This window comes from Chionomys nivalis, chromosome 18 (assembly GCF_950005125.1).
Source record: "Chionomys nivalis chromosome 18, mChiNiv1.1, whole genome shotgun sequence".
Taxonomy (NCBI): domain Eukaryota; kingdom Metazoa; phylum Chordata; class Mammalia; order Rodentia; family Cricetidae; genus Chionomys; species Chionomys nivalis.
Window position 1 is genome coordinate 19034075 of NC_080103.1, and position 26486 is coordinate 19060560.

Sequence of the window (26486 nt, forward strand, 5' to 3'; positions counted from 1 at the left end):
TACTATCCCATTGTTTTCTCCAAATTACCTGCCCTATTGTTCGCTTTGCCTTTTTGGGGGGTTGTTGTTTGGAGTGCTGGCTATCACATTAAAGCCCTTGAGCGTGATGCACAAGTGCCCTACCACAGAGCTACTTGTCCAGCCTCCGGTAGTTCTTTGATCTTGCCCTCCTATGCATCTCATAAAAAGTAATATTAATTCATGGCCCAGAAAGATAGCTCAGTAGATAAAGCGACTTGTTGCTGAGCCTGAAACCCAGTCCAATCCCAGGTCTCACAGGAGAGAATTGATTCCCAAAAGTTGTTCCCTAACCTCCACACACACACACCACACTAAACATCTTTAGTTAAAAATAAAAATATTAATTCACGGTCCCGGCGGTGGTGGCGCACGCCTTTAATCCCAACACTCAGGAGGCAGAGGCAGGTGGATCTTTGTGAGTTCGAGACCAGCCTGGTCTACAAGAGCTAGTTCCAGGACAGGCACCAAAGCTACAGAGAAATCCTGTCTCAAAAAAACAAAAACAAAACAACCAAAAAAAGCCAAAAAAATTAATTCATAAAACTTATGGAGGCCTTTCAAAGAATTACTGATCAGTTTTGCAAATACTATCACATTGATTATCACAAGAGCTCAGGCTTCTCAATATTATTTATCTTTAACTTACTTTGGAAAGGGACTTGGAGCCAGAGTTCAGTTAATGAATTGCCCAGAGAGCAGTTGTGAGTCAGAGGTGACTCCAAAGCCTGCATTCTACTTACATTAAGTCCCTATCCAGGTTTTATAGGTCTGAATTACCTAGAATTTTGTTGTTTCTCTCAAGAACCAAAATTATAACATATAATATGATCTGGGTCAGTGCCTCAGAATGGGGGCTACTCAAGTGAGGGCTTTTCAGGGTTTAGAATTAGTTTTATGGGGAAAAATATTTTTATTCTTTTATAAAGTCATGTACAATGTACTTTTGACCATATTTCCCCTTCTCCAACCTTAGCCCCTCCTGTTGAACCTTTCTTCATAACAAGAGCCTCTCCTACTTTCCTGTCTTTGTGTTGTTCTTGCCCCACTGCATTTAGTTAGTGCTGCTTCTGGTGAGCATGGATAGGGGCGGGGCATTTTGTTTGTTTGTTTGTTTGAGACAGGGTCTCACTGTTAAGCCTTGACTGGTCTGGACCTGGAACTCATTATTTAGATGAGGCAGGCCTAGAACTCAAACAGATCTGTCCGCCTCTGTCTCCAGAGTGCTGGAGACATCAAAGGTGTACGCCACCACACCTATTTTTCTTTTTTTTCCCCCCCTCTTTTTTTAGTGGTGCTAGGGATCCAACTCTGGGCCTCATGCACATTAGACAAGCACCGTTCTCTAAGCTCCATTCATGACCCAAAAATAAAAAAAAAAAAAAAAAAACAGATTTTTCAAAAGATTATTATTTTTTTTAATGAAGAAAAGAAGGTTAGAGACATGGCTCAGAGGTAAGAGCACTGGTTGCTCTCCCAGAGGTCTGGAGTTCAATTCCCAGCAACCACATGGTGGTCACAACCATCTACCATAAGATCCGGTGCCCTATTTTGGCAAGCAGGCAAAACACTGTATATAGCTAATAAAATGACTAGTTAAAAAGTTTTTTTTTTTTTTAAAATGAAATGAAATAAGAAAAGATGGGCTGGAGACGAAGCTCAGTAGTGAAGTACTTACCTCCAGCATTGGGGGTGGGGGATGAGGTCTGTAATACTGTTTAGCTGTATTGTCATAGTAAACCTATGAGGTAGATTATGAGGTGGGTATTACCTTTCTTGTACAGCGTGGAGAATGAGGCTTGACTTACAAGTGAGTTGTCAAGTATCAAAGGTAGAACTCAGGAGACCTGGCCCCAGATTTGTATTGTGAATTTATCACTGTTCCCCAAACATTCCACAGTGCATACCCTTATAAACTCATGGCTGAAATCGGTGCATACCTGGAACCCCAGTGTGGGGAGGTAGAGAGACTCACAGGTCTAAGAGCATCCTCAGCCACACAGGTAAGGTTTGAGGGCGGCACAGGGTGAATGAGACCCTACCTCAAGAAAAAAAAATTCCAGATTCTAAACCAGATTTTTCCCATGTCTCTAGCTCACCCTTTCTTTTCTTTTTCCTTTTAGTTTTTTCGAGACAGGGTTTCTCTGTAGCTTTGGAGCCTGTCCTGGAACTAGCTCTTGTAGACCAGGAGGCCTCGAACTCACAGAGATCCACCTACCTCCACCTCCCAATTACCACCTCCCTGAACACTGTTATCACCAGAATGTTCCAAGTACTCCCCCTCCCCCGTTTCTTTCTATGATGCTGAATATCAAACCCAGGGCCAGACTCCTGAAAACCATATATTGTACCACTGAACAACCCAGGCTTACACTAACAATCCTAAAACATCGCTGTTTGAAGTTCCGACCACCCCAATGATCTGAAGAGAGTTTCCCTTCTTTTATCGGATATAAAAGGCAAATTATTGCTCATAAGCAGTACTTGGTGGACTTCATATTGGATCCCGATAACATGATGAACTACTGAAACGAGGCAAAGGCTTTCTCTTCAATCTCTAGTTCTTCATTCGCAGAAGAGAACTATAGGGCCTATTTCAGAGTGTTGGAAAGTTGAGTGTAGCCGAGAGGCTGGAGGGCAGGGTTCTGGTATGCAGTAAGAGTCTAGAGGAAGACTGCAGCCCTCTTCAGATAATTTCCTCACCGGGTGGGGTGGCGCACGCCTTTAAGGCAGCATTCCCGAGGCAGAAGCAGGAGGATCTCCTGAGTTTGAAGTCAGCCTGGTCAACAGAGTTCCGGGACAGCCAGGGCTACACAGAGAAATCTTGTCTACAAACTCTCCCTTACCCCCTCAAAAATAGCAATTTATCACTTCAACAGATTTTAGTATCTGGGGCGAGTCAAGAACCAAAAATGGCTCTTGCGACACATCAGGCTCTTGGGTTTTGATTTTTAAACACTGGTCACTTCCTAGCTTGATGACGTCTTCACCTCGTGAAGTCCTGGGTTTCTTATTTACAAAATCTTCTTAGAACCTAATTCCTAAGGTTGTGAGAATCATACAAGTTAATTCTGGTGCAGTGCTTAGCATGCAGCGGTCCCAACTCCACTAGCGATCATTCCATCTCGTCCCCCAAATCCATGGAGACTGTAAAAATCTGAGAGCATGCTCACGTCCGCGTTTTCCGACGTGCGCACCCTCTGCCCCAGGGCCAGGCTCTCGGGACCAACTCGTCCTTAAACTCAGCGTTCATCAAATGCCACAGGTCAGGCTCTGTGACGAGACACCTGGCGTAAAATTGCACATTAAACTTCCTAACGCCTCCACCGCTGCTGACTTAGCGCGAGGAAACAGGCCCGGAGCGTTCCAGCAACTTCCCTGGGGGCTCCAAGCCCGCGTTCCAGGCCCATATTGGAGTCCACCAGCGTGCGAGCAGCACCGCGTCCATTCAGACGCCGCCCGGTCCCGCGACTCCGCCCGTCCATCACCCTCCGCACCTCAGGGTCGGCCTCAGGGCAGCTTTTCCCTTTTCTCCTGCAGAGCCTGAGGGGTGAGGCCCGCGATGGCGTCCCGGGCACGCGCGAAAAGCAGCAACCCTTCCGATCGCTAAAAGAGCGCTCAGGGGGGTCGGTGCGGGGTCTCCCGGCCCCAGCGCCGGGTCACGTGGCGGGGAAGGGGGCGCCGGCGCGCGCGGCCGAGCGGGCGGGCACGCGCAGCCGACGGCGTGTGGAGGCGCGAGATGCAGAGCAGGGAGTATGTATGGCAGGGAGGGGGCGGCGGCCGGGAAGGCCGACTCCACCCCCTGTGCGCATGCTCCGGCCCCCGCGGGTTATAAGGCAGCCGCGCCTGCCCCGCCAGACAAAGTGGCGAGCTGCGACGTGACTGGTCGGCCGTGTGGGTGCCGCAGCCAACGAGCCCGGCGGCAAGGGACGCGAGCGGGACTCCGGGTTCCGAGGAACTGCGGCCCGCGCCGCCGCGTCACGCACACTCCGGGCGCCGTCAGACACACATAACGGTTAGTCCGGGGCTGAGCGGGCAGCGCGCGGCACGGACTCTGCGGTGCCCTTGGTGCTCTGGTGGGGTCGCCCGGTCCGCCGGGCTCGCGGAGACTTCCCTTCCGCGGGTCAGGAGGGCGGCCCCGGCAGAGGGCATCCTGGGCGCGCGGGAGCCGCGTGGCCCCGGCACGCGGCGTGGGTGAAGGGGACCTTCAGGCGCTGGGCACAGCGTTTCGCCCGGCCGGACCGCGTGGGCCCCGCGGTCAGGTGTGGCCGCCGGGCTGCGGGAGTCGGGTCACGGTGCCCGGTGACCTTGTGGGAGACGCTTCCAGCCCGGTCTCCAGCGGGCGCCTGGAGAGATGCTTAGCTCGGAAGAGGGACGACCTGAGGCCGGTTCACGTGGTGCACTCCTGCCGCCTTCGGCACGGAGGGAAGGGACTGACTGGGGCGGGAGTTATTTAGGACTCGTGGCATGCCCGCCCAGCCTCCCCCGCCTGCCAATCGGTGTCCCACCTGGTGACTCGTTAGAGTGGTGTGAGGAGCTGCATTGCCGACCGCAGCGACCGGGACTGCGGGCTTCGGGGTGAACTTTGAGGAAGGGGCGGGCGGTTGGGATAGGGTCTCTTTGTGGTCCAACCTGTGGCTTCGGTGCGTCTGCCGGCGGGCACGAGGGTCGCGAGGCATCCCTGGAGAGAAGACTGAAATAGCGTTACGTTTGGCTAGGTGCATGCCTTCTGTGCCAAGTACATCCTTTTTCCGAGTGCGTTTTTAACCTTTCTTTATGGTGGCGTATTTGGTGCAACCAGCAGTTGCGAAAACTAGTTTCTGATCGCTCAACCAGGAAACGCACGTGTTACTACTTCAGTCTTTTCCCGTTTTCCAGTGGCTCATTATAAACCCGGCGTCTCCTGCTAGTGGTTACACAGTGACAATCTGCTTTTTTTTCTTAATTAACCATAACTGATTTTGAAATCTTCAGGCATATTCGACTTAGGCTGGGGATGTGTTAGCTCAGTGATAGAGTACTTGCCTGGCCTATCATGCCTGAGGCCCCAAAATTTGATCGCCAGCATTGACCATAAAAAACCTCTTCTGATTTTGTAACAAAATGAGTACATGCTGACGTGTGAGATTAGTAATTGTACGAGAGTTGGAGCAAGGGTGGATAGGAGCTAAGTCAAGCAGGGTTCTTTTTTTTTTTTTTTTATCTCAGCTACCAGATGAATAAGGCAAGAAAGACTGTATCTCGTTTTTGCTTACATATTTAAGTTAGTTGCTAAATGGTGATTCTTAATCTAAGTCTTTGGCAGTATATGTGTGTGAGAGAGAGAGATAGAGTCTCACTTTGGCTTTAGTTTCTCATAAATCCAAAGTGTGCAGGTAGGAGGTATAGGCTCCACATAGTGAAACCCTTCTCATTTAACGAAGTAAAAATAAACTGTAATTGTGGGGTTGTTTGTTTATTTTGGCGTGTTTGTTGGGGGATCAGAGACAGGGTTTCTCTGTAATCTCTCTGGTTGTCCTGGAATTGGTTCTCTAGACCAGACTGGCCTCGCAGGCACAGATTGGTCTGCCTCTGCCTCCCCGTGCTGGGATTAAAGGTGTGCAACGCCACACCCATCCTAGAATTACTTTTTTAAATGAGTGGATTTCAGTAATCTCGTAGGTTTAAGCAGGTACTGTTTATCAGATTACAGTGACCTTGTTAACTATGCAAATTCTTAGTTTGAGGAGCATTTTAAACTTTTTAAAGATTTAGCTGTGGGTTTATATAATCATAACAGATTAAGGGCAGGGATGTGGGGGGTGTGATTATGAACACCTCAACTCGAGCAAAAAATAGTGTTAGATTAATATTTTCCAGCTTGTTATACCCGTCATCCCCACTACGCTCCGGTTCATTTCCTAGCATGTCTTCCATCTAAGGTCCTGATCCTTGTATATTGCCCACTTGGCTGGTTTTGTTGCCGGTGAGGACTTGAACACAAGGAAAACGGAAAGTTGTGAATTGAGAAATTTAGGGTTCAGCAGTGAATGAACTCTAGCACTTACCCTTGGGGTTTGTAGTCTAGCTGGAAAGTTCTCTTAGCAAACAGTTACTGAGTTTTAGGGAGACAGTAAGTTACCATGGGGACAAATACTGCATTGTGTAGGTGAGAGAAGGTGCTCAGTGTGAGGAAACGCTGGCCGTGTCTTTCTGAGGAAATACTATTTATCTGAGGCTTGACAAGGGAGGAGCGAGGCAGGCAGAGGTGATGATGGGTTGGAAGGGCATTGCAGAGTACTGAAGACAGTGCCAGGCTGTGCAGAAGCTGAAAGAACTTCACCAAAGTCTAAAGCATAGAGAGGTCAGAAAGGAGGGAGGGGGCAGACGGCCGGCTAATGGAGGCCCTAAGTCGTTTTAAGGACTCAGGAAGAGACTGAACAGTTTGGAATTGTACCTTTGAAGTTGTTTGAAAGCTGTTTAAGGATGTGGCTGAGCAGATTTGCATTTTAGGAGTATCATTTTGGATACTGTGGAAAAAGGGTTAAAGGGGCTTCAGAGTGGCCATATGAGAATACCTGGTGGGAAGCCTCGAAAGGGAAACACGGGTTTTGAGTTAAGGTTAAAGCACAAGTTGCTAGCTGGAGCAAATACAAGCTTTATTTTCATTTTAACCAATGGGAGTTCTGAGATAGTGTGGTTCCACCAGAACTGTCCAACTTATAAAACTTGTAGATAGAATTCAAAGCTATTTCTGCTTTTGTCTTTCTATTGGTAAAGTTGAAATTTTTTGTTTCCTCTTTACCTTTCTCTACAGTTTAGTGTGAAAACTTTAATCACAAGAAGTTGATCATTGCTATCCCTGTCCAACTTTCCCCAGTTTCTGCTCCGTTGTTGTGAATTAAGCAAATCCTAGATTAAATTATTTCATTTCTAAATATATTGGTACATAGTTCTAAAAGAGAAGTTTATTTATTCACTCATTTATTATTATTGGTTTTTCAGGACAGACTTTTCACTCTGCAGCCTTAGAACTGTAAACTTAGAACTGTGTAGTCTTAGAACTTGCTCTGTAGAACAGGCTGGCCTCAAACTCAGATGTGCCTGCCTCTGCCTTCAGAGTTCTGTGACTAAAAGGCATGTGCCATCACTTGCCTGGCGTAAAAGATTTTTTTTTAATTTACTAAATTATTTTTAGATCTAGGGACTCATGTATCCCAGGCTGGCCTGGAACTCACTGTACCAAAGGGTGACCTTGAACTCCTGACCTCCTGCCTCTCTGGGACACAGGTGTGCACCACCACACCCAGTTTATGCAGTGCTTTGGATCAAACCCAACTTTAAGCCAGGCATTGGTGTGCCGTCTTTAATCCCAGGACTCGGTGGGGGTGGGGGGCAGAAGCAGGAGGATCTCTGAGTTTGAGGCCAGCGTGGTCTACAAGAGCTAGTTTCAGGACAGCTAGGACTGTTACACAGAGAAACCCTGTCCCCCCAAAAAACAACCAAACCAAAAAAAAACCCAACTTTATATCCATAGTTATCTATCTGATAGTCTTCAGAAATCCACAGTCACATTATCCCATTATCCTGCCTTTAAAAATTAACATCATCAAATACCCATCAATATTCAGATTTTCACAAATTGTATTTATATTCATTGATCTTGTTTTTTAGTAATCGGTTCCTTTGTTTTTTTGGTTTTTTGATTTTCGAGACAGGGTTTCTCTGGTTTTGGAGCCTGTCCTGGAAGTAGCTCTTGTAGGCCAGGCTGGTCTCAAACTCACAGAGATCCGCCTGCCTCTGCCTCCCGAGTGCTGGGATCAAGGACACAAACAAGGTCATATGTTCTATTTAGTTGATATCTGTGAAATCTACGTAATTGATTTGAAGGAAACAGGCCTCCTTTACTTGTTTTCCCCGTTTGGGATTTTGATGAATTTGTTCTCGTGGCATAGTTTTAATATGCCCTAGTTTTGCACATCCTGCTGTCTTTTGTATTTCCTCTAGTTGGGAACCCATTTGAAGACTTGACGAGCAGTCTGGGTTTTTACTTCTGAGTAAAGGTTTAGGAGAGAGATAAGTATATTTCATGTTTGCCACTTCTACTTGGAGACTGGTGGGATTTTCCTCTTTCACTTCCTATTCTATCATCTCACTCTGGTTTTAAGAGATAATAATTTAATTGCACTTTAATTTTTACCATTTGTCCTTAATTTACTAGCCAGAACAATTTACTAAAGGTGTAGTTTGAAGGAAGGGACATTAAAACACAGTGAGGTAGGGCCACCAGTGTGTAGCGCGTGTGTGTTTGAAGCCCTCCCTCCCTTAGAGCCTTTAATCCCAGCACTCAGAAGGTAGAGGCAGGCAGGTCTGTGAGTTTGAGGCCAGCATGGTCTTCATAGTAAGTTTCAGGACAGCCAGGGTTACATACAGAGACCCTGTCTCAAAAACAAACAAACAAATTGAGAACAAACTGGGGTGGTGCGCACTTCAGTCCCATTCTGGAGAGGAGGGGGAGTTTGAGACCCTTGAGGCTCTCTCTTCAGGCTGCCCAACCTGAGCAAGCTCCCGGCAAAATGAGAGAGACCTTGTCTCAGCAGAAACCATGCAGACCTGGCTTCCACAACAACATGCACCTGCTTGCATGTGTAAACACACATTTTCATGGTTTCCCACTTTCTATCATCTTAATTTGTCTGAGTGGAATTAAGTCTTTTTGAGTCAAGGTCTCACGGTGCAGCACAATCTGGCGCCTGGAGATCCACCTACCTCTGCATCCTGAGGGCTGAGATCAAAGGTGTGCACCACGCTTAGCAAGTTGAATCATCTTAAGCATATTGCTCTCACTAATCTTTTAGAATTCTGTATGCTCTTCAACTTACCTAATAAAGTGGCATTTTCCTCCCTGTAATTTTTTTCTTTTAGGGGGATAGTGGAAGGTCAGATCTTATAGTCAATCTGTAGAGAGTGAGCCATCGTATCCTGCAAAGAAGGGTTTCAAAGGTTGGCGTTCACATGGTCACAGAATGAGCTTACCTTGACCATAGTATCAAGAAGGGCTTCAAAGGCTGAGCCTTTAGTGGGTATCACTGACCGTAAATACATAAGCAGGATCCAGTTCTGTTTATTTTCACACTACCCTGTTGCTGATTACAACCCTTAATATTCAATTTGATTTGACAGATTTAGCCTCTGCAGAGAAAAGAACTTAAAAATGTTCCGATATTCTAAGTTGCGTAACTGGTGGTTGAAACTGCATCCCCGATTCTGTTTTACCTGCAGGAATTCTCTGGGCATGTGGGGAGGTTGGATGCTGGGTATGTATTGATTGCTTTGCTCACAGTTGTGACCAGGTGTCTGACAGGAAGCAACATAAGGGAGGAAAGCTTTATTTAAGCTCAGGTTTTGAGTATTACATCATGGGGGGAAGGCATGGCAGCAGGAAACTGGTGGCAGAAACACAGGCTGCTTGCTCGCATCTGGGCCAGTCAGGAAGCAGAGTTGGGTTACAGACCTCCAGGCCTGAAACCCTGCCCCTAAGGACTCACCTTCCTCCAGCTAGGCCTCACCTCCTAAGGATTCCTCAACCCCCCAGAACAGTGCCATCAGCTGGGGACTAAGTGTTCAGATACATGAACCTGTGGGAAACAGTTTGCTTCCAAACCATAACAGGATAGAGCCCAGTACATAACTGAACGAATGGACTCCTGGGTCTTCTGGTAGAGGCTGTTCTTTGCAGGCCTGATTCCTGGGTCCACAAGGTGGCAGGAGAGAACCCAGCTCTGGACAGTTCCTCTGACCTCCATGGAGTGTGTCCACACACCTTCATACGTGTACATTCTTTCTCTTTAAGTAAATTAAAAAAAAAAAAACAAAACTAAGAGAAAGCATGATACTGTTGTTGTTTGCAAACTGTCTGGAGAGTGAAGGTCTTTTAACTTAGTGAAATGGAGTGGGCTTTTCTTTCCTTTTGTTTTATGTTTCTCTTTGTATCCCTGGCTGTCCTGGAACTCCTTGTGTAGACCAGGCTAGCCCTGAACTCAGAAGTCCCCCTGCCTCTGCCTCCCCAGTGCTGGGATTAAAGGTGCATGTCACTACCTCCCTGCTAAGGTTTTCTTTTTTTTAATGTCTAAAATTATTTTAAACTTATTTCTTTAGAGAGAAAGAAGTGTGTGTGTGTGTGTGTGTGTGTGTGTGTGTGTTGGAGGTTCCTATGGAGGACAGAACAGCTTGGAAGAGTTGATCTCAGCATTAAACTCAGGTTGTCAGGCTTAGTGGCAAGTGCCTTTACCTGCTGAGTCATCTTGTCAGCCCAGTTCCTTAGTTTGAAGAACCAAAGCAATGCTTTTTACCTCATTTTTCTCTTCTGTTTTCCTATGGGAAGGTTTTCCTCTCTGTCATCACGTTTTAAATTTATAGTCTGGAGGATTAATCTCCAAGGTGTGTGGGATTCAGTTGGAATTTCAGCTGTGGTTGTAGGCAGTACCTGTGACTTAAATACTAGCAAGCCTCCTACTTTGTCAGTTGTTAGACACAGACTGAAAGTTGTCACCATTTCAAAATTACTGTGGTTAGTGCACCAATACCTCACAGGGTCCAATTAAAGTGTTTTGGCAGGTCTACTTTTGAATTTCATTTTGTGCACTATGCATTTACTTTTTTTGTTTTGTCTTGTTTTATTAAGGATGGGGTCACTTTGTGACACACTATGTCAACACACTATGCAGATTACCTCACCCTCCTAAGATTGGAATTACAGGTGTGCCCTGCCATACCCTGTAGGAAGAGGGGCCACTTGTTCTTCCTGGCTGCCCAGCTAGCTTAGACCCAAAATAATCCACAGAAACTATTATTTAAATCAGTGCTTGGCCTATTAACTCTAACTTCTTATCGGCTATCTCTTATATTTTAATTTAACCCATCTCTATTAATCTGTGTATTGCCACGTGGTAGTGGCTTACCAGCTCAAGTTCCCAGTGTCTGTCTCAGGTGGCAGATCCATGGCTTCTCTCGGACTCCACCCTTCTTCATTCCAGCATTCAGCTTAGTTTTTCCCGCCTAGCTTAAGTTCTGCCCTGCTATAGGTCCAAAGCAGTTTCTTTATTCACTAATGGTAATCACAGCATACAGAGGGAAATCCCACATCAATACCCTGTTTAAAAATGTATTCTAATGAGTCCCACAGGTATTACCAAACTGCCACAGGAATCTGACATTCCTGAAGGAAAGGATTCCTCCCGGTTCCATTACTCCCTTATGAGATTGAGCTAGCCAGAAACCATAATCCTACACAGCAGATAGATCTTGTTGTCATTGGATTATGTAATTGTGATACCACAGGTTAAGTGAATCTTTGGCCATTTAGAGTGATTTCCACAAATTCAGGTAGAATACTTTTTAGGAAGTGTATGTGCCACCAGTTAAATGGGTATCTTAATTTGATTTGGGTTTTCTGGCCCTGTTTCCTAGTAGGTTCACATCAGTAAATATACTTCAAATTCATCAAAGCTTGTCTTCAGCAGCTCAGTTAGAAGAACCTCTAAAGAGGTCATTGAACCTCAGGTCTGAAATTCTTGCAGATTATTACTTCAGTATTACTTCAGCCTCTTGTGATTATAACATTAGTACTGTCACCTAGACATCTCAGTCAAGCAGAAGGGAGGTGAGTGGTTTAATAATTACTCTAATTTGAGGAAAATCAAGTACTCATTTGGAAATTGTATATTCCTAATAAAAGATCCAGTAATTATTTTAATGGCAACATAGTGTAAGGTTTGTATCATCAGCAATTAGGAAAACTATTTAAAGCTGGGCATGGTTCAGTGGTTGAGTGCTTGCCTAGGGTTCAGTGTGTGTAGCAATAAGTGCTCTGCAGAAAGCTGCTCACGAGATAGGACAGTATCACTGCAGTAGCTACCTTTCAGGATCTGGAGTTGTAAATGATGTAGTGCCATTGGACGTTTAGATTGCTTTTATGTCTGCCTGTTTTAATTTTTAGGTTATTTGTATAGATGTGTTTTGCAGGCCTCTGTGCCACAGCATTCATGTGGAAGGAAGACAGAGGACAGTTTGCGAGTCATCTCTCTTACCTTTTCGTTGAAGATTCCAGGGATCAACTGGGATGGGCAGACTTGCTGGAAAGTATCTTCACCCACTGAGCCACTCACCAGCCCAAGTCTTGCCTCTTTTTGACTAACACTGCAAAGCACAGGGAAGTACAGATGTGTCCTTGCTCCCAGAAGAATGATGGTTGGATCAAATGGCAATTTTTTTTTTTTTTTTGAGACAGGGTTTCTCTGTAGCTTTGGTGCCTGTCCTGGCACTAGCTCTTGTAGACCAGGCTGGCCTCGAACTCCCAGAGATCCGCCTGCCTCTGCCTCCCGAGTGCTGGGATTAAAGGCATGTGCCACCATTAAATGGCAATTGTAGTCTGAATTTGTCCTATCAACAATATCAGCTGGGCGAGGTGGCCTATGCTTTTAATCCCTGTATTCAGAAGTTTGTAAGATCAGCTTACACTTTTTGTGGTGTTTCTTTATGTAGTATGAAAATTACACATTTTATAATTGCTGAGTGTTGTCTTAGTCGGGTTCAGCAGTCAGAATTTTACTTTTCATAGATGCTTACCCCCCCCTTTCTTCGGGAGGTGGGGGTGGGGTGGTAACTGCAGGAGACTAAAACCAGGGCTGGGCCCCCCGTGCATATTAAATTAAACATTCTGCTACTGAGATTCACTTCCATTCTCATTCTCTATCTCTCTCTCTCTCTCTCTCTCTCTCTCTCTCTCTCTGTGTGTGTGTGTGTGTGTGTGTGTGTGTGTGTGTGTGACCTGCTCTCCCTTCTCCCTTTTGGTGTTGGTCATATATCCAGGCCTGCACCTCCTGGGTGCTGGTGTTTCTGCCATGCCCCACTGTGCTTGGCTTCTGTGTCCTTAGAAGGCACATTTTCTCATCACTCCTTCGTGTGTTTTTTAATCCCCTGTTACTTTTTAAAGCTATAACATTTAAGCTGATGGGGCTACTGCACACTGTAAGATTAAAATCTTAAGAACTTTTGTTCTACCATTTAACTTGAATTTTTACATGTGAAGTGTGTATGTGTTCCCTTTTCCTGAACTACAGGCAAAGGGTCTAGTCCTGGCATTTCCTTTGGGGTGAGGCCTTCTGTGTATGGAAGAGAACTGCTGGTGTAAAACAGAGGGTTGGGTTTTTTTTTAATCAGAATTTTTATGTTAGTTATAGCAATGGTTGTGATAAAATTATGTTGAATCTGTTTCTGGGGTTTTTGATTCTTTTTTCCCCCCAGTGCTATTTTGGACACTCGTTTACTTGTGAATCTTAAAGTTACTTAAGTTAAATCTAGATTCTGTAGAAAAGGTATTATTAACTTGATGAGGCAAGTCTTTGTGACTAAAAATTAGAACTGCCTTTTAATTGACAAATCCTAGCTGGCAGCTAAGCACAAAGTTCAATCACGTCCGACACGTATTGCTGTTCTAGTCAGGGCTTGATGTGTTATGTGTGTAGGTGTTATTCTGTATATGTAAATACTCTTCTTGAATTCATCTTTTTAGTAGTTCTTTGGAAATTTTTATGCTTAGATAAAGGAAAAAGAATTAATGCTTGGAGCACCCATACTTAGCAGATTTAAATCCACGAGCATGTTAAGCAGCTTTTTATTATTCAGTCAGGTACAATTTGCTTTTTGTTTTTCAAGACAAGGTTTCTCTGTGTAGCCCTGGCTGTCCTGGAACTTGCTCTGTAGATCAGGCTGGCTTCGAACTCATATCTGCCTGCCTCAATTTTTAAGAAACCTTAGCTTGTAAAAATGTTTTTAGCTGGTATGAGTGAAATGCCCTACAACAAAATTTTTTCCTTTAGGCTGGTTTTTAAAAGAATAATCTAGAGGCTTACACTCAGGTAGGACTTTTAAATGATTTTCTCAGGGCGGTTCCCTGAGGTCTTTCTTGACCCACCCTGTTAGAGAAGAAATGTGCAGTTTACTCATCACAAGTCTCACTGGGGTCCCAAAGGAAGGGAAAACTTGTCAATGCATAGATCTAGGCCAGGACTCTGGAGGGAGAGAGGGGAGGAAAGCAGATCTCATGTTTTCTCTTAACTGGATTCTACAGACACGTATGTGTGTGTAAGGCTTGGTGCAGAGATGAATTCGTCATTGTAGTCACTATGCTTGAGAAGGGGCTGGCTGACAAGGGAGTGGGGTACAGTGAGCAATTATTTGAATGTCAGTGAAACTCACTTTGTACACTGATAACAAAACTGGACATGTAGGGGAACAAAACCTATAATTCCAGCACTTGTAAGGTAGATGCAGAATCAGGATATTGAAGCCAGTTTTAGCCACATAAGAATTTGAAGTCAGCCTGAGCTGAATTCTTTCAAGGAAACCAATTTTTAAAAAAAGATCTGGAAGGGCCGCTAACCTTATTCTGTTTCCCTATTTAGAATCGGTGTTGTCACACCGGTGGTATCTGCACATTTACCTCTGTTGAAATCTGTTTTACTTGCTTTGTTATAGGAACTAGCAATTTTAGAGTATGTGGTGTTTATGTTCCATAGAGTGAATTGGTTGAATGTTCACTGCCCAATGCTGCCAAAGAGCCATTAAAAAGAAAATCATGTAGAATAAAGTACAAAGACACAAAAGGTTGGAAACCAAACAGAAGAATAAGAGAGTAGGTTCATTGGATTATGGGGGTGACAGAGAGGGTTTCACTGTGTGCCCTTCCTTCTGTGACCTGAAACAACAAAACCCAGCAAGATTATTTTCTTTGTCACTCAGATGATTAAAGTTATTCAGTGTGGCTCTGTGTCAAGAGCCAAGCAAATATGTCTATTACTGCAGAAAAAGGATTTGTGGACGCTGTTTTGTTGTTGACATTTTCCCCCCATTTCATATCTTTCAGATACTAGATTTGCACTGCATTTTGGGATTCACCTTCACTTAAAATGCCACCCGCAATTGGAGGACCAGTTGGATATACCCCCCCAGATGGAGGCTGGGGGTGGGCAGTGGTAGTTGGAGCTTTCATCTCTATTGGCTTCTCTTACGCGTTTCCCAAATCCATCACTGTCTTCTTTAAAGAAATTGAAGGCATATTCAACGCTACTACCAGTGAGGTGTCATGGATATCATCCATCATGCTGGCTGTCATGTATGCTGGAGGTGAGTGCCCACTATGGCCTGCTTTTTTAACTTACATTAGGCAGCCAGAGTTTGTACTTTTTGGTTGTTTTTGTTTTGTTTTTCAAGACAGGGTTTCTCTGTGTAGCCCTGGCTATCCTGGGACACTTCTGTAGACTGGGCTGGCCTCGAACTCATAAGGATCCACCTGCCTCTGCCTCCTGAGTGCTAGGATTAAAGCTACCACTGCCTGCTGAGTCTGTACATTTTAATATCTTACTCATGGAAGTTCTTTGAGGTTGCGCTTGCTGAAGTTTTGTACTGAGGAACATGCTTTCTTTCCATCCCTGGTAACTCTGGCATCTTACTCCTTTCATTTCATTATGGCTTTTTGGAACAGAATTGAAAGCGTGAGGAGCTCAAGTATTAGCTGTGCTTTGAAAGCTCTCGTAAAATGACATGTGTAAACCTTGTTCCTCTTGCTCTATGCCAGACACTTGGAAAGTAAACATCTTTAAGTAATGAGTTGCAAGATATTAAAAAGTTACTCAAATGTCCGGAATTTAGTTAGTTAGTTCAAAGTTTAGTTAGTTTAGTTAGTTATAATTTAGGTGGGGCCTGTCCCATAGGCACGAAGAGGTGAAGACAACTGACCCTCATGGCTGGCATGCACACATGTACACGCGCACATACCAAAAAACAAAGACTAAATAAAATATCCCCTTGTTCCTATGTTGTTGTGAGTTATAAAAGCATTTTGGTTGAACTTAAACTTGAATTTTATCATTTTCCCCCCCTTTTGTTTGCTTTGACATGGTGTGGAGGCTATGTAGAAAGTAAATTGAGGGCCGGGCAGTGGTGGTGCACGCCTTTAATCCCAGCACTCTGGAGGCAGAGGCAGGCAGATCCCTGTGAGTTCAAAGCCAGCCTGGTTTATAAGAACTAGTTCAGGGCAGCTAGGACTGCTACACAGGGAAACCCTGTCTGAACACCCCCACACACAAAAAAAGTAAATTGCTTATTTAAAGCACTATATTTTATCTGGAGACATCAAACTACATTAAACGTAAAAACTTGAGGTTGTTTAGTAGGAATTCTGGAGCAAATTTATTTAACTTGGTGGACAGTGTTCCGTGTTGTCTTGTTAGCGATCTAATAAGATGTTTATAAGGATTCTGTTCTGCATTTCAGTGGTGAATAATTTAGTTGGTAGTAGATTCAGCAGTCTTTCCTAAGCTTGAGTATATTCAGCTCTGGCTGCATGTTGTGAGTGATAGAGAACTCTGCATCTGGGATTCTTTTTGATGTTATTAATAAGTGCACAAAAACAGCACTGTGTAGTTAGTTGAGGTCATAATTTAATTAAACATTATTAAGTTGGTTGATTTGAAGAGGGATAAATGGACAGAAGCAGCAGTTTGAAGACCTTTTTCCTCCTGTATATTTTTGTTTTTAACTTTAAAAAATTATTTTCTGTGTGTGGGTGTTTTGCCTGTATGTGTGCCTGTGTATCATGTGGCTGTCTGGTGACCCTGCAGGCCAGAAGAGGGCTTCAGATCCTTTGGCTCTGGCTGCCATTGGTGCTGGGAACCAAAAAGAAGCCAGGGCTCTCACACAGCTGCGCCATCTCTTGCAGTCCTCCCTCTTTCTTGGTTGTTTTTTTTTTTTAATATTTAATATTTTTTTAATATTTATTTATTTTTTAATATTTATTTATTTTTTTAAATTTTATTTATTTATTATGTATATAATATTCTGTCTGTATGTCTGCAGGCCAGAAGAGGTCACCAGACCTCATTACAGATGGTTGTGAGCCACCATGTGGTTGCCGGGAATTGAACTCAGGACCTTTGGAAGAGCAGACAATGCTCTTAACCACTGAGCCATCTCTCCAGCCCTCTTGGTTGGTTTTTTGACAAGGGTCTATAGAGTCTCTCTTCATAGAGCCTTCAGGATAACCTGGCCGGCCTCTCAGATCTTCCTGCCTCTGTCTCCTAATGCTGGGATTGAAAACCAGTTTGTTTCACTCTTGTCTTTAACATTGTTAACACTTTTCTGTTTGGGCTATTTAAATATGTTTCAAAATAAATTTTCAGGGCTAAATTATGTCACTTTAAGATTTTTATTTATGTGTATCTGTGTTTTTTGTGCATGTGAATGTAGTGGCCAGACGCCAGAAGATATCATTGAATCCCTTGACATTGGAGATATAGACGGTTGTAAGCTGCCTAATGTAGGTCCTGGAAACTGAACTCAGCTCTTCTGAAAGAGCAAGTGCTCCTAGTTGCTTAGCCATCTCTCTGTTCTCAGACATGTTTCAGCGACAGTAGTCTTTAGGGCTTGGACTTTAATCTTCCATGATCTCTAAAAACAGATTTTTATTAAACATCCAGAGGTACTCCAGTCAATGCTTTGCATGTTTAAACAGACTGCAAACCAGAACGTCATATGTTAACTGCCAGATTTTTCTCAAAAGTCAGTGATGTCAGTTGCACTAATTGCACATGATACCTTCCTTTGGGGAAGATTCCTTTGTCCTCACCCAGTTAGTGAGTTAACTAGCATGTTTCTCTAATTCATGTGACAGTGGGCCTATTAGCTCCTCTTTCTGTTTTTGAAGATAGCTAATTAGGACCATTTTCTTCTAAAGTAACTGAAAGACAGATTATATCTCGTGAACTTTGGCAGGATTCTTATGGTTATTCTGTTTCGTTGTTTTCTAAATAACGCCCCTAAGAACTTTCATCACTACAACTGTCAGTCCTTTAACCTGTGCACTTGGGTTTTTTGTTTATTTGTTGAAGCAGGGTCAATATGGAGCCCTGGCTGTGTGGACCAGGATGATCTTAAGTCACAGACATCCTTCCTCCTCCCTCCTCTGCCTCCCAAAGATTAGGATTAAAGATGTGAGCCACCACACCTGGCTGGCCAAGGAGAAAAGATCTTAGTGCTTTTGTCATTTTTCCAATTTTTGGTATTTCAAATCTTATATAATTGATAATACTAACTTAAACTTCATGGAACAACAGTATGGCAATATTTATTTTAGAGTTATAAAGACATAGATTTCTGAGACTCAGACCTAACTTTTTCCTGAAGTTCCTGACTGTCAATACCCTTGCTTTTGGGCTGAGCTGACATGAAGTTTTCCCTCCATGTGAAGATGGAGCCCAGAGCCTGCTTATTTGTGGTTATCTCCTGTAACCAGGGAGGTACAGGGTCCTGCGGTTATTCTTTCCACAAGTCCTTTGCTATGAAGTGTGAAACTCAATTTTTTGTTTGTTTGTTTGTTTGTTTGTTTTTCGAGACAGGGTTTCTCTGTAGGTTTGGAGCCTGTCCTGGAACTCCCTTTGTAGACCAGGCTGGTCTCGAACTCCCAGAGATCCGCCTGCCTCTGCCTCCCGAGTGCTGGTATTAAAGGCGTGCGCCACCACCGCCCAGCTCAAATGTTTTTATAATTATAAAAATAGTTGAATACCACTCATTTTATAATCAGCAAAATTATTAGCTTTTCTTTTTGTTGTTTATATAAGATAAGCAAAGCACCAACACCATGGCAAAGTTTTGATGGCAAAGTTTTCACACACCAGCATAGAATGCAGTTATCAGGCTCATGAACCCTGGGAAGATGGAATCATTAGTTTTTTTTTTTTAATATTTATTTATTATGTATACAATATTCTGTTTGTGTATATCTGCAGGCCAGAAGAGGGCACCAGACCCCATTACAGATGGTTGTGAGCCACCATGTGGTTGCTGGGAATTGAACTCAGGACCTTTGGAAGAGCAGGCAATGCTCTTAACCTCTGAGCCATCTCTCCAGCTCCATGGACATCATTAGTTTTATTAAGAACTGTGTCATAGGAATGGTGTAGAGTCCTTGCCCAGCATATGTGATAGCTTAGAATTCTCCAACACTTAAAAAAATGACAGCTTTAAAATCCCATTTAATCTGTTCACCTAGTCTATCATTTCATTTCATTCCTATCCCCTTGAGTGGTTAAATCAAGCTCGAATTGACTGTTGTCTGACTTGACTTGCTCTAAGTTCCTGGTTTTTGAGGCAGGGGCTCAGCCCAGTTTGGCCTTGAACTTGCTGCATAGATGAGGGTGACTGGTTTTGTCTGCCTTCATACTGCTATAACATAGGAGTATTGCCTGCTATTGCACTGACAGCCTTGTGCCACGATAGCCATCCTCCATCAAGCATTTCTTCACATTGGGACTGTGCAGGATTAGAACCAAGTAATTGTACTATATTCAACTCAGTACCTCAGACAGCTAGCTATATAGGGGAAAAAATTTTTTTTTCTGGTTTGTCTTTTCTTGAATATGAGAGTTTATATTACTACTTTTTTTATTCTCTCCTAGGTCCTATCAGCAGTATCCTGGTGAATAAATATGGCAGCCGTCCAGTAATGATTGCTGGTGGCTGCTTGTCTGGTTGTGGCTTGATTGCAGCTTCTTTCTGTAACACAGTGCAGGAACTTTACCTGTGTATTGGTGTCATTGGAGGTGAGTAGCTACTGATTAGTTTCATATTTATTTATTGTCACTATTTGACAATGCGCTTGATAAATGTTATTTTAGAGAGCTGCTGATTGACTCAGTACTAGTGAGATGGCTCAGTGCGTCAAGGAAGAACCTGTCTTCCCCTGGATCCACATGGTGTCAGGAATGCACTAGCTCCACAGGGGTGGCCTGCACTCTCGCCAAGGCACAGACATGCACGTGCATCTTGTTGTTGTTTCTTTCTTTTGGTTTTTCGAGACAGTTTCTCTAACCGTCTTAGAACTCGCTTTGTAGACCAGAATGACTTCATAAAGTTAAACTGTTGCCATACAATATGTAGTTATTGTTAATTTAATTGCGAGACAATTGCATTCTTAGAAATAGACAATGGTAGCAGTGCAAGGTGCTGCACACCTTTAATCCCACTACAAGAGACAGAGGCAGGCAGGTTTCTGTGAGTTTATGAAGAGCCAAACTCAAACCCAGAAAAAAGAATGGACAGGGAAAGAAATTTATGCAGTGATTCACGGAAGGGTGTTCATTGGTTGTTCTCTTTTTCCCAAGAGTAGTTTTGTTTTGTTTGGTTTTGGGTTTTGGTTTTTTTTCAAGGCTGGGTTTCTTCTAGTAGCCCTGGCTGTCCTGGAACTCAGAGATATCCACCTGCCTCTGCCTCCTGAGTGCTGGATTAGAGGTGTGCACCACCACCTCTAGGCTCATTTCAGAAGTGGTACTTGGATAGCACAGACCAAAAGAAAAAATGAGCTGTTGAATATTATGACATTCAAATGTATGGCCTGCCATACTGTTTCTTCAGTGTACAAACCTTTTTTGTTTTGTTTACACCAAAAAGGATGAAATTTTGTTTATTTTTATCATCATTTTCTTTCTGCTGTGTATTATGATCAGCTTCTCATGTCATTCATTATATGAGACAAAATGCAACAGATTCCCTGGAGCTGGAGTTACAAGGTGATTGTGAGCTTCCCTATGGATGCTGGGAATCCAACGCAGGTCCTCTACAAGAGCAGTACATGCTCTTAGCCACTGAGCCATCTTTTCAGCCTCATTTATTCTTATGTCTTTGCTTGGTAGGTAATTTCAAAAGTGACTTCTAATAGACAGTGTTGTCTTTGTTCCCTTCCTAGGTCTTGGACTTGCTTTCAACTTGAACCCAGCTCTGACCATGATTGGCAAGTATTTCTACAAGAAGCGACCACTGGCCAATGGGCTGGCCATGGCAGGCAGTCCTGTGTTCCTCTCTACCCTGGCTCCACTTAATCAGGCTTTCTTTGGTATTTTTGGCTGGAGAGGAAGCTTCCTAATCCTTGGGGGCCTCCTGCTAAACTGTTGTGTAGCTGGTTCCCTGATGCGACCAATAGGGCCTAAGCCAGGCAAGGTAGAAAAACTAAAGTCCAAAGAATCTCTTCAGGAAGCTGGAAAATCCGATGCAAATACAGATCTCATTGGAGGAAGCCCCAAAGGGGAAAAGCCATCATTCTTGCAAACAGTTAATAAGTTCCTGGATCTCTCCCTGTTTGCCCACAGAGGCTTTTTGCTGTACCTGTCTGGAAATGTGGTCATGTTTTTTGGACTCTTTACTCCTTTGGTCTTTCTTAGTAATTACGGTAAGAGTCAGCATTATTCCAGTGAGAAGTCAGCCTTCCTCCTTTCCATTCTGGCTTTTGTTGATATGGTAGCCAGACCTTCCATGGGACTTGCCGCCAACACCAAGTGGATCAGACCTCGGATCCAGTACTTCTTTGCTGCTTCTGTCGTTGCAAATGGAATCTGCCATTTGCTAGCCCCCTTGTCTACAAGCTACGTTGGCTTCTGTATCTACGCGGGAGTCTTTGGATTTGCCTTTGGTTGGCTCAGCTCTGTATTATTTGAAACATTGATGGACCTCGTTGGACCCCAGAGGTTCTCCAGTGCTGTGGGCTTGGTGACCATTGTGGAGTGCTGTCCGGTCCTCCTCGGGCCACCACTTTTAGGTACAGTATATCCTACATGTTTGATTCCGTCCTGGTTATAAAGGTAACGTGTAGAAAGGAGCTCTGCCTTTAAAGCACAAATGGACAATTCAATGCATTTTAGTGATAAGAAGCATTTTGGTAATAGGCAGAAGAGTAGATCTTTAAAGCTTAAGGTCAGAGTACATGGGCAACTATCCTAACCACTGTGTGTATCTTGGATCTAAGATTATTTTAGTAGCAGTTTCATGAGTGATGTCAAAAGCTTTAGGAGGTGGGATAATTGGACTCGGCTACATTAGTTTAATAGTCATTATATGATTTGAGAACTCAGGTTACTGAACTCCTGTGTTTTGTTTCTGTTTTTGTTTTTTTTTTTTTTTTTTTATTTTCAAAGCTAGGTCTCGCCGGGCGGTGGTGGCGCACGCCTTTAATCCCAGCACTCGGGAGGCAGAGGCAGGTGGATCTCTGTGAGTTAGAGGCCAGCCTGGTCTACAAGAGCTAGTTCCGGGACGGGTACCAAAGCTACAGAGAAACCCTGTCTCAAAAAAACCAAAAAAAAAAAAAAAAAAAAAAAAGCTAGGTCTCTCTGTAGCCGTGACTGTCCTGGAACTCGTTCTGTAGATCAGGCTGGCCTCAAACTCAGATCTGCCTGCCTCTGCTTCCCAAGTGCTGAGATTAAAGGCTTAAACCTTTATCTTTTTGATCCCATTTGGGCTGGTGGTACACACCTGTTATTTCATACTGGGAGGCTGAGGCAGGTTGATTGTGACTTCAAGATCAGCATTGGCCATACAACCAGATCTTCAAATAACTGTCTCCACAATTGTTCCAACTCCTTTTGGGTTGTTCATGTTGATTTATTTTGGAGATGGGATCTTACTCAACCCATTGACTTTAAACTTGTATAGCCAAAGATTGCCTGGACCTCCTGACCTGGCTGTTCTCCCCTCAAGTGCTGGAATTATAGGCAGGTGCCACCAAACTTATAAATGGATTTGGAGGGTGCTCCTTTCCAGCTCTTCCCCCACTGAGTTGCTTAATCACGTAATCATGTCAGTTATCATCCCCCACTCGATCATGACCGACAGCCTTTTACACACTCTTGTGTCTTGCTTCAGTATCCCAACCCTAATTGATTTCCAAGTCTGCAGAGCTTAGCCCTGTCTCTCCACCCTTGGCCCTTGCTTTCCTGCTCACAGCCCTGTGCCTTTGCACTGGCTGTTCTGCCTGGATCCTCTCCACCCTCTTTTCCTGAACAGGTTTATCTTCCTACTGTCTCAGCTCTGTGTGATGCTTCAAAAGCAGCAGCATTCCTCACCCACTCGCTGGTCTCCACTACCCATGTTCTGGTCCAGAGCCCTCCCTGTAGCTCTTGTTAGTCTGTGCAATAGTTAGCCCTGTGGAGTTCCAATCACATTGGTCAGGTGAGGAGGTTTCATTGCCATCAGACATCACAGACTTTTGGGAGAGGTGGTGATGCAATTTTCCAAATTGATTTGGTGTTGAGACAGTAAGTAGAGAGGCTTCCTTGTAGCACAGAGGTGGCAGGTGCAGGCCCCGACTGAGACTCTATGTTCCCTTACTAGCCTTATGACTTTGAAGAAGTTATTTAACATCACTGTACTTGAATTTCTGTAACTACTGGAAGATACATTGGGAATTTGGTGCTGAGAGGGTGCTGTTGGCTACAGAGCTAAGTGTTCTCTGGAAGTGCTGATAAAGAACTTTGACCTTGGTGACTGGAGTAGCTCTTTGTGGCCTTGGACACCCTCAAACTTCCTTTGAATTAGTTTTTCATTGTGTGTTAAGAGAATGGATTATAATTCCTGTCTTTTCATTCAGATTTGCCAAGAGTTTGTTTCCAATTTGAAAATAGAAAATACATGGCCAGTCAATCAGACATTATAAATAGAAAGTTTAGAAATTCTTTTTTGTGCTAATGTGTCATTTATGAGTTCTTTGAAGTTTGGTTTGGCATCTTTCTGAGGATGTTTATACTCTGGGAAAAGGTGTCCTTGTTTGCTCTTACTCATGTAGCCTTGTCTTTTACATCTTTAGGCCGCCTCAATGACATGTATGGAGACTACAAATACACATACTGGGCTTGTGGTGTGATCCTCATCATCGCAGGTATCTATCTCTTCATTGGCATGGGCATCAATTATCGACTTGTGGCCAAAGAACAGAAAGCAGAGGAGAAGCAGAAAAAGGAAGGTAAAGAGGACGAGACCAGCACAGATGTTGATGAGAAGCCAAAGGAAGTAACAAAAGAAGCACCATCCCTGCAGCAGAACAGCTCCGGGGACCCTGCAGAGGAAGAGAGTCCTGTCTGAACTGAAGCATGAATTGAGCAGTGTGCAACCCAAGACATCTGAAACCATTCTGCTGGCCTCTAGTCTACCAGTGGTGCTCAATGCAGACAGTGGACATTTGTGCAGAAAACCTACCAGGTGTTCATTGGTGGAAATTTTTTTGTTTTGTTTTGTTTTGTTTTTGGTCACTCCTTACCAATGCCGGAATTTAAAATTTACTATGCTTCAGGTAGGGAGTGGTTGGCAAAGGATATGGGAAAGAAGTAGGGATTTTTCTTGTTTTGTTTTAATCTTAGCTTTTAACAGTGTCATGGAGATTATAATGTGCCTTAAGTTTTAGTTTTAGAACTCTTTAGAGAGCCTTAACTTTTAAAACCATTCTGCTGAATTCATCTATTTTAAATGTCGTTTTAAAAGGAAAAATAACAACTAACTTGCTTGAGGTAACTTTAACCTTAATCTTGTTTTGTTGTTGTTTGTAATGCTTTGTCAGAATTGTTACTGGAACATTTATGGACAGAAATAATAGTTAAAAGTTGGAGGTTTATAAAAAAAACTGACTAAAGTATTTTTCTAGCATCATAGTTGCCTGGCGTAGGTACCTGCTAGGTATATATTTAAGAAATTTAAAGCATGAAATTCTGGAAACATCTTGGCTGTCGTAGCCACAGTCTGTCACCTGCTGGGTGCTTCCTCTCAGATGCTTGCTACAAGCCTAGCGCTAGAACGTTGTCACTAAATTGCTACCTTCGCTCCTGTTCAGAGACATTGAGTGGTTAGAAGTCATAGCAAAAAGGTTAGTGTTAAAATCTACAAAACATTATTCAACACAGTCTGATTTAATATAGACAGGCCTCAGCTGACTACAGCTTGGGTTTTCAAAGACCCTAGTTATGGTATGGAACTTTTGTTATCTTCAAGTATGTGTGGGTTTGGGGGGGCTTGGTGGTTCTGAGGATTGAACCCAGGGACACAGGCATGCTAAGAACATGCTGTACCACTGAGCCACATCCCACTAGCACCCTGGAATCCTCCTTAGACCTTTTTTCTTTGATTTTTGATAGTTCCATTTATATTCTAGCTTAGAACTGTATGTGAGATATTCAGTACGAACTGAATGTGTGTGCTGTTTGTTTTTTTACATTGTTTTTCAGTATTTGCAAAACCAAGAGGGCCAGAGTTTGGCTCCAGGGAAGCCTATAAAGATAAAATAGGGAGGGAGGAAGTTTGCTGAATTCACTTGGTTCTGTAAGTACCCACCTCCCTGCCATATACACCAAGGCTTAAGGAGAAACCTCTATCATGCTTAGAATGATTGGACATAGTCTTACCTCCACAAACCTTAGCTTTCGTGACCTTTTTCAGTTACCAGAAATGGAGGAAATGGGTTCGGTGTAAGGGTGGGAGGAAGAATGGACCTGATTGGAAATGTATTTTTTTTAACCCGATATCTTCTAAATAGAGGCAGAGAAGATAAGACACTGAATTGTTCTCAATGCATTTAAAATACCATTGTAATTGACAGGGTGAAAATAGAGATTTAAAACCTGTGTAAGAAGCCAACTTTTTCCAAATAAAACATTTATTTTATTTTTAGAAAACAGTTCTTCCACATGTTTATTTGAGAGACAATTGTGTTTTCATTTTTATTTTCATTTTGACCTTTGCTAATACTGAATCTGGTTTATATGCCTTGAGACTTGTGCACAGTTTGAGTTTTCGCCTTTAACACAAGCAGGAGAGAATTTTAAAGCCACATGTCTTAAACTTCTGTCACCTGATGCGGTTAGCCTAAGACACAATGGGGAACTGCCTTGCAGTATATGTTGTGGTGGGATTTAGAGAGGAAACCTTGAGAGTTTGGCAGACATTATTCCAGTTTGGACTCTGCCACCTTTTGTGAAGCCATGTCGAACCTCTGAATTTTTATCCTATAACAATGAAAGTGATGGCACATGCCTTTAATCCCAGCACTCAGGATTAAATTAGATCAGCAGAGGCAGGCGGATCTCTGTGAATTCAAAGCCAGCCTGGTCTACAAGAGTTAGTTTCAGGACAAGCTCCAAAAGCTATAGAGAAACCCTATCTTGAAAAAACAAACAAAAAGATGAGTTTCTGATGGCAAAATTTAAGCCATGTGTATGTAAAGGAGTTCTGTCTGTCCCATCTCAGATGCTGAAGCTGCATTTGCCAGGCAAGTGCGCTGCCTGTGCTCGGTGGAACCAGAATTTATGATGCATGTTCTGAGTATAGGCGCTCCAAAGCTGCCATCAGACTAAAACTTGCAACTAAACTTTTTTTTTTTTCTCTCACTGCTCAGTTCTGTCACTGGGCTGTAATGGAAGTGTTGGTAAGGCCTGTGTGAAGCCTGCACAGCCCTGTCTGTCCCTTCCTCGTTTCCCATGGGTTTGCTGGTTTGTCAGCTGTGCTGTGAATGAGTTCTGGGGGCAGTGCGCTCTGATCCCTGTCCATTACTTCTTTTGATACTGACTTCATTTGAAGTTTTATTTTAGTTCACGTGGTTATTTGGGCCGCTTGGTAAGAGATGT

At 43.5% G+C, this 26486-nt stretch overlaps 1 protein-coding gene across 1 annotated transcript; it reads left to right on the plus strand.

Annotated features, from left to right (window-relative positions):
- Positions 1-3706: 3706 nt before the first annotated feature.
- Positions 3707-25525, plus strand: Slc16a1 (solute carrier family 16 member 1). The gene is made up of 5 exons (XM_057793761.1): positions 3707-4033; positions 14924-15183; positions 19512-19655; positions 20798-21643; positions 23684-25525. Exons 2-5 carry the CDS (start codon positions 14967-14969, stop codon positions 23956-23958), a joined length of 1482 nt encoding a protein of 493 aa, XP_057649744.1. The 5' UTR covers positions 3707-4033; positions 14924-14966; the 3' UTR covers positions 23959-25525.
- Positions 25526-26486: the final 961 nt, after the last annotated feature.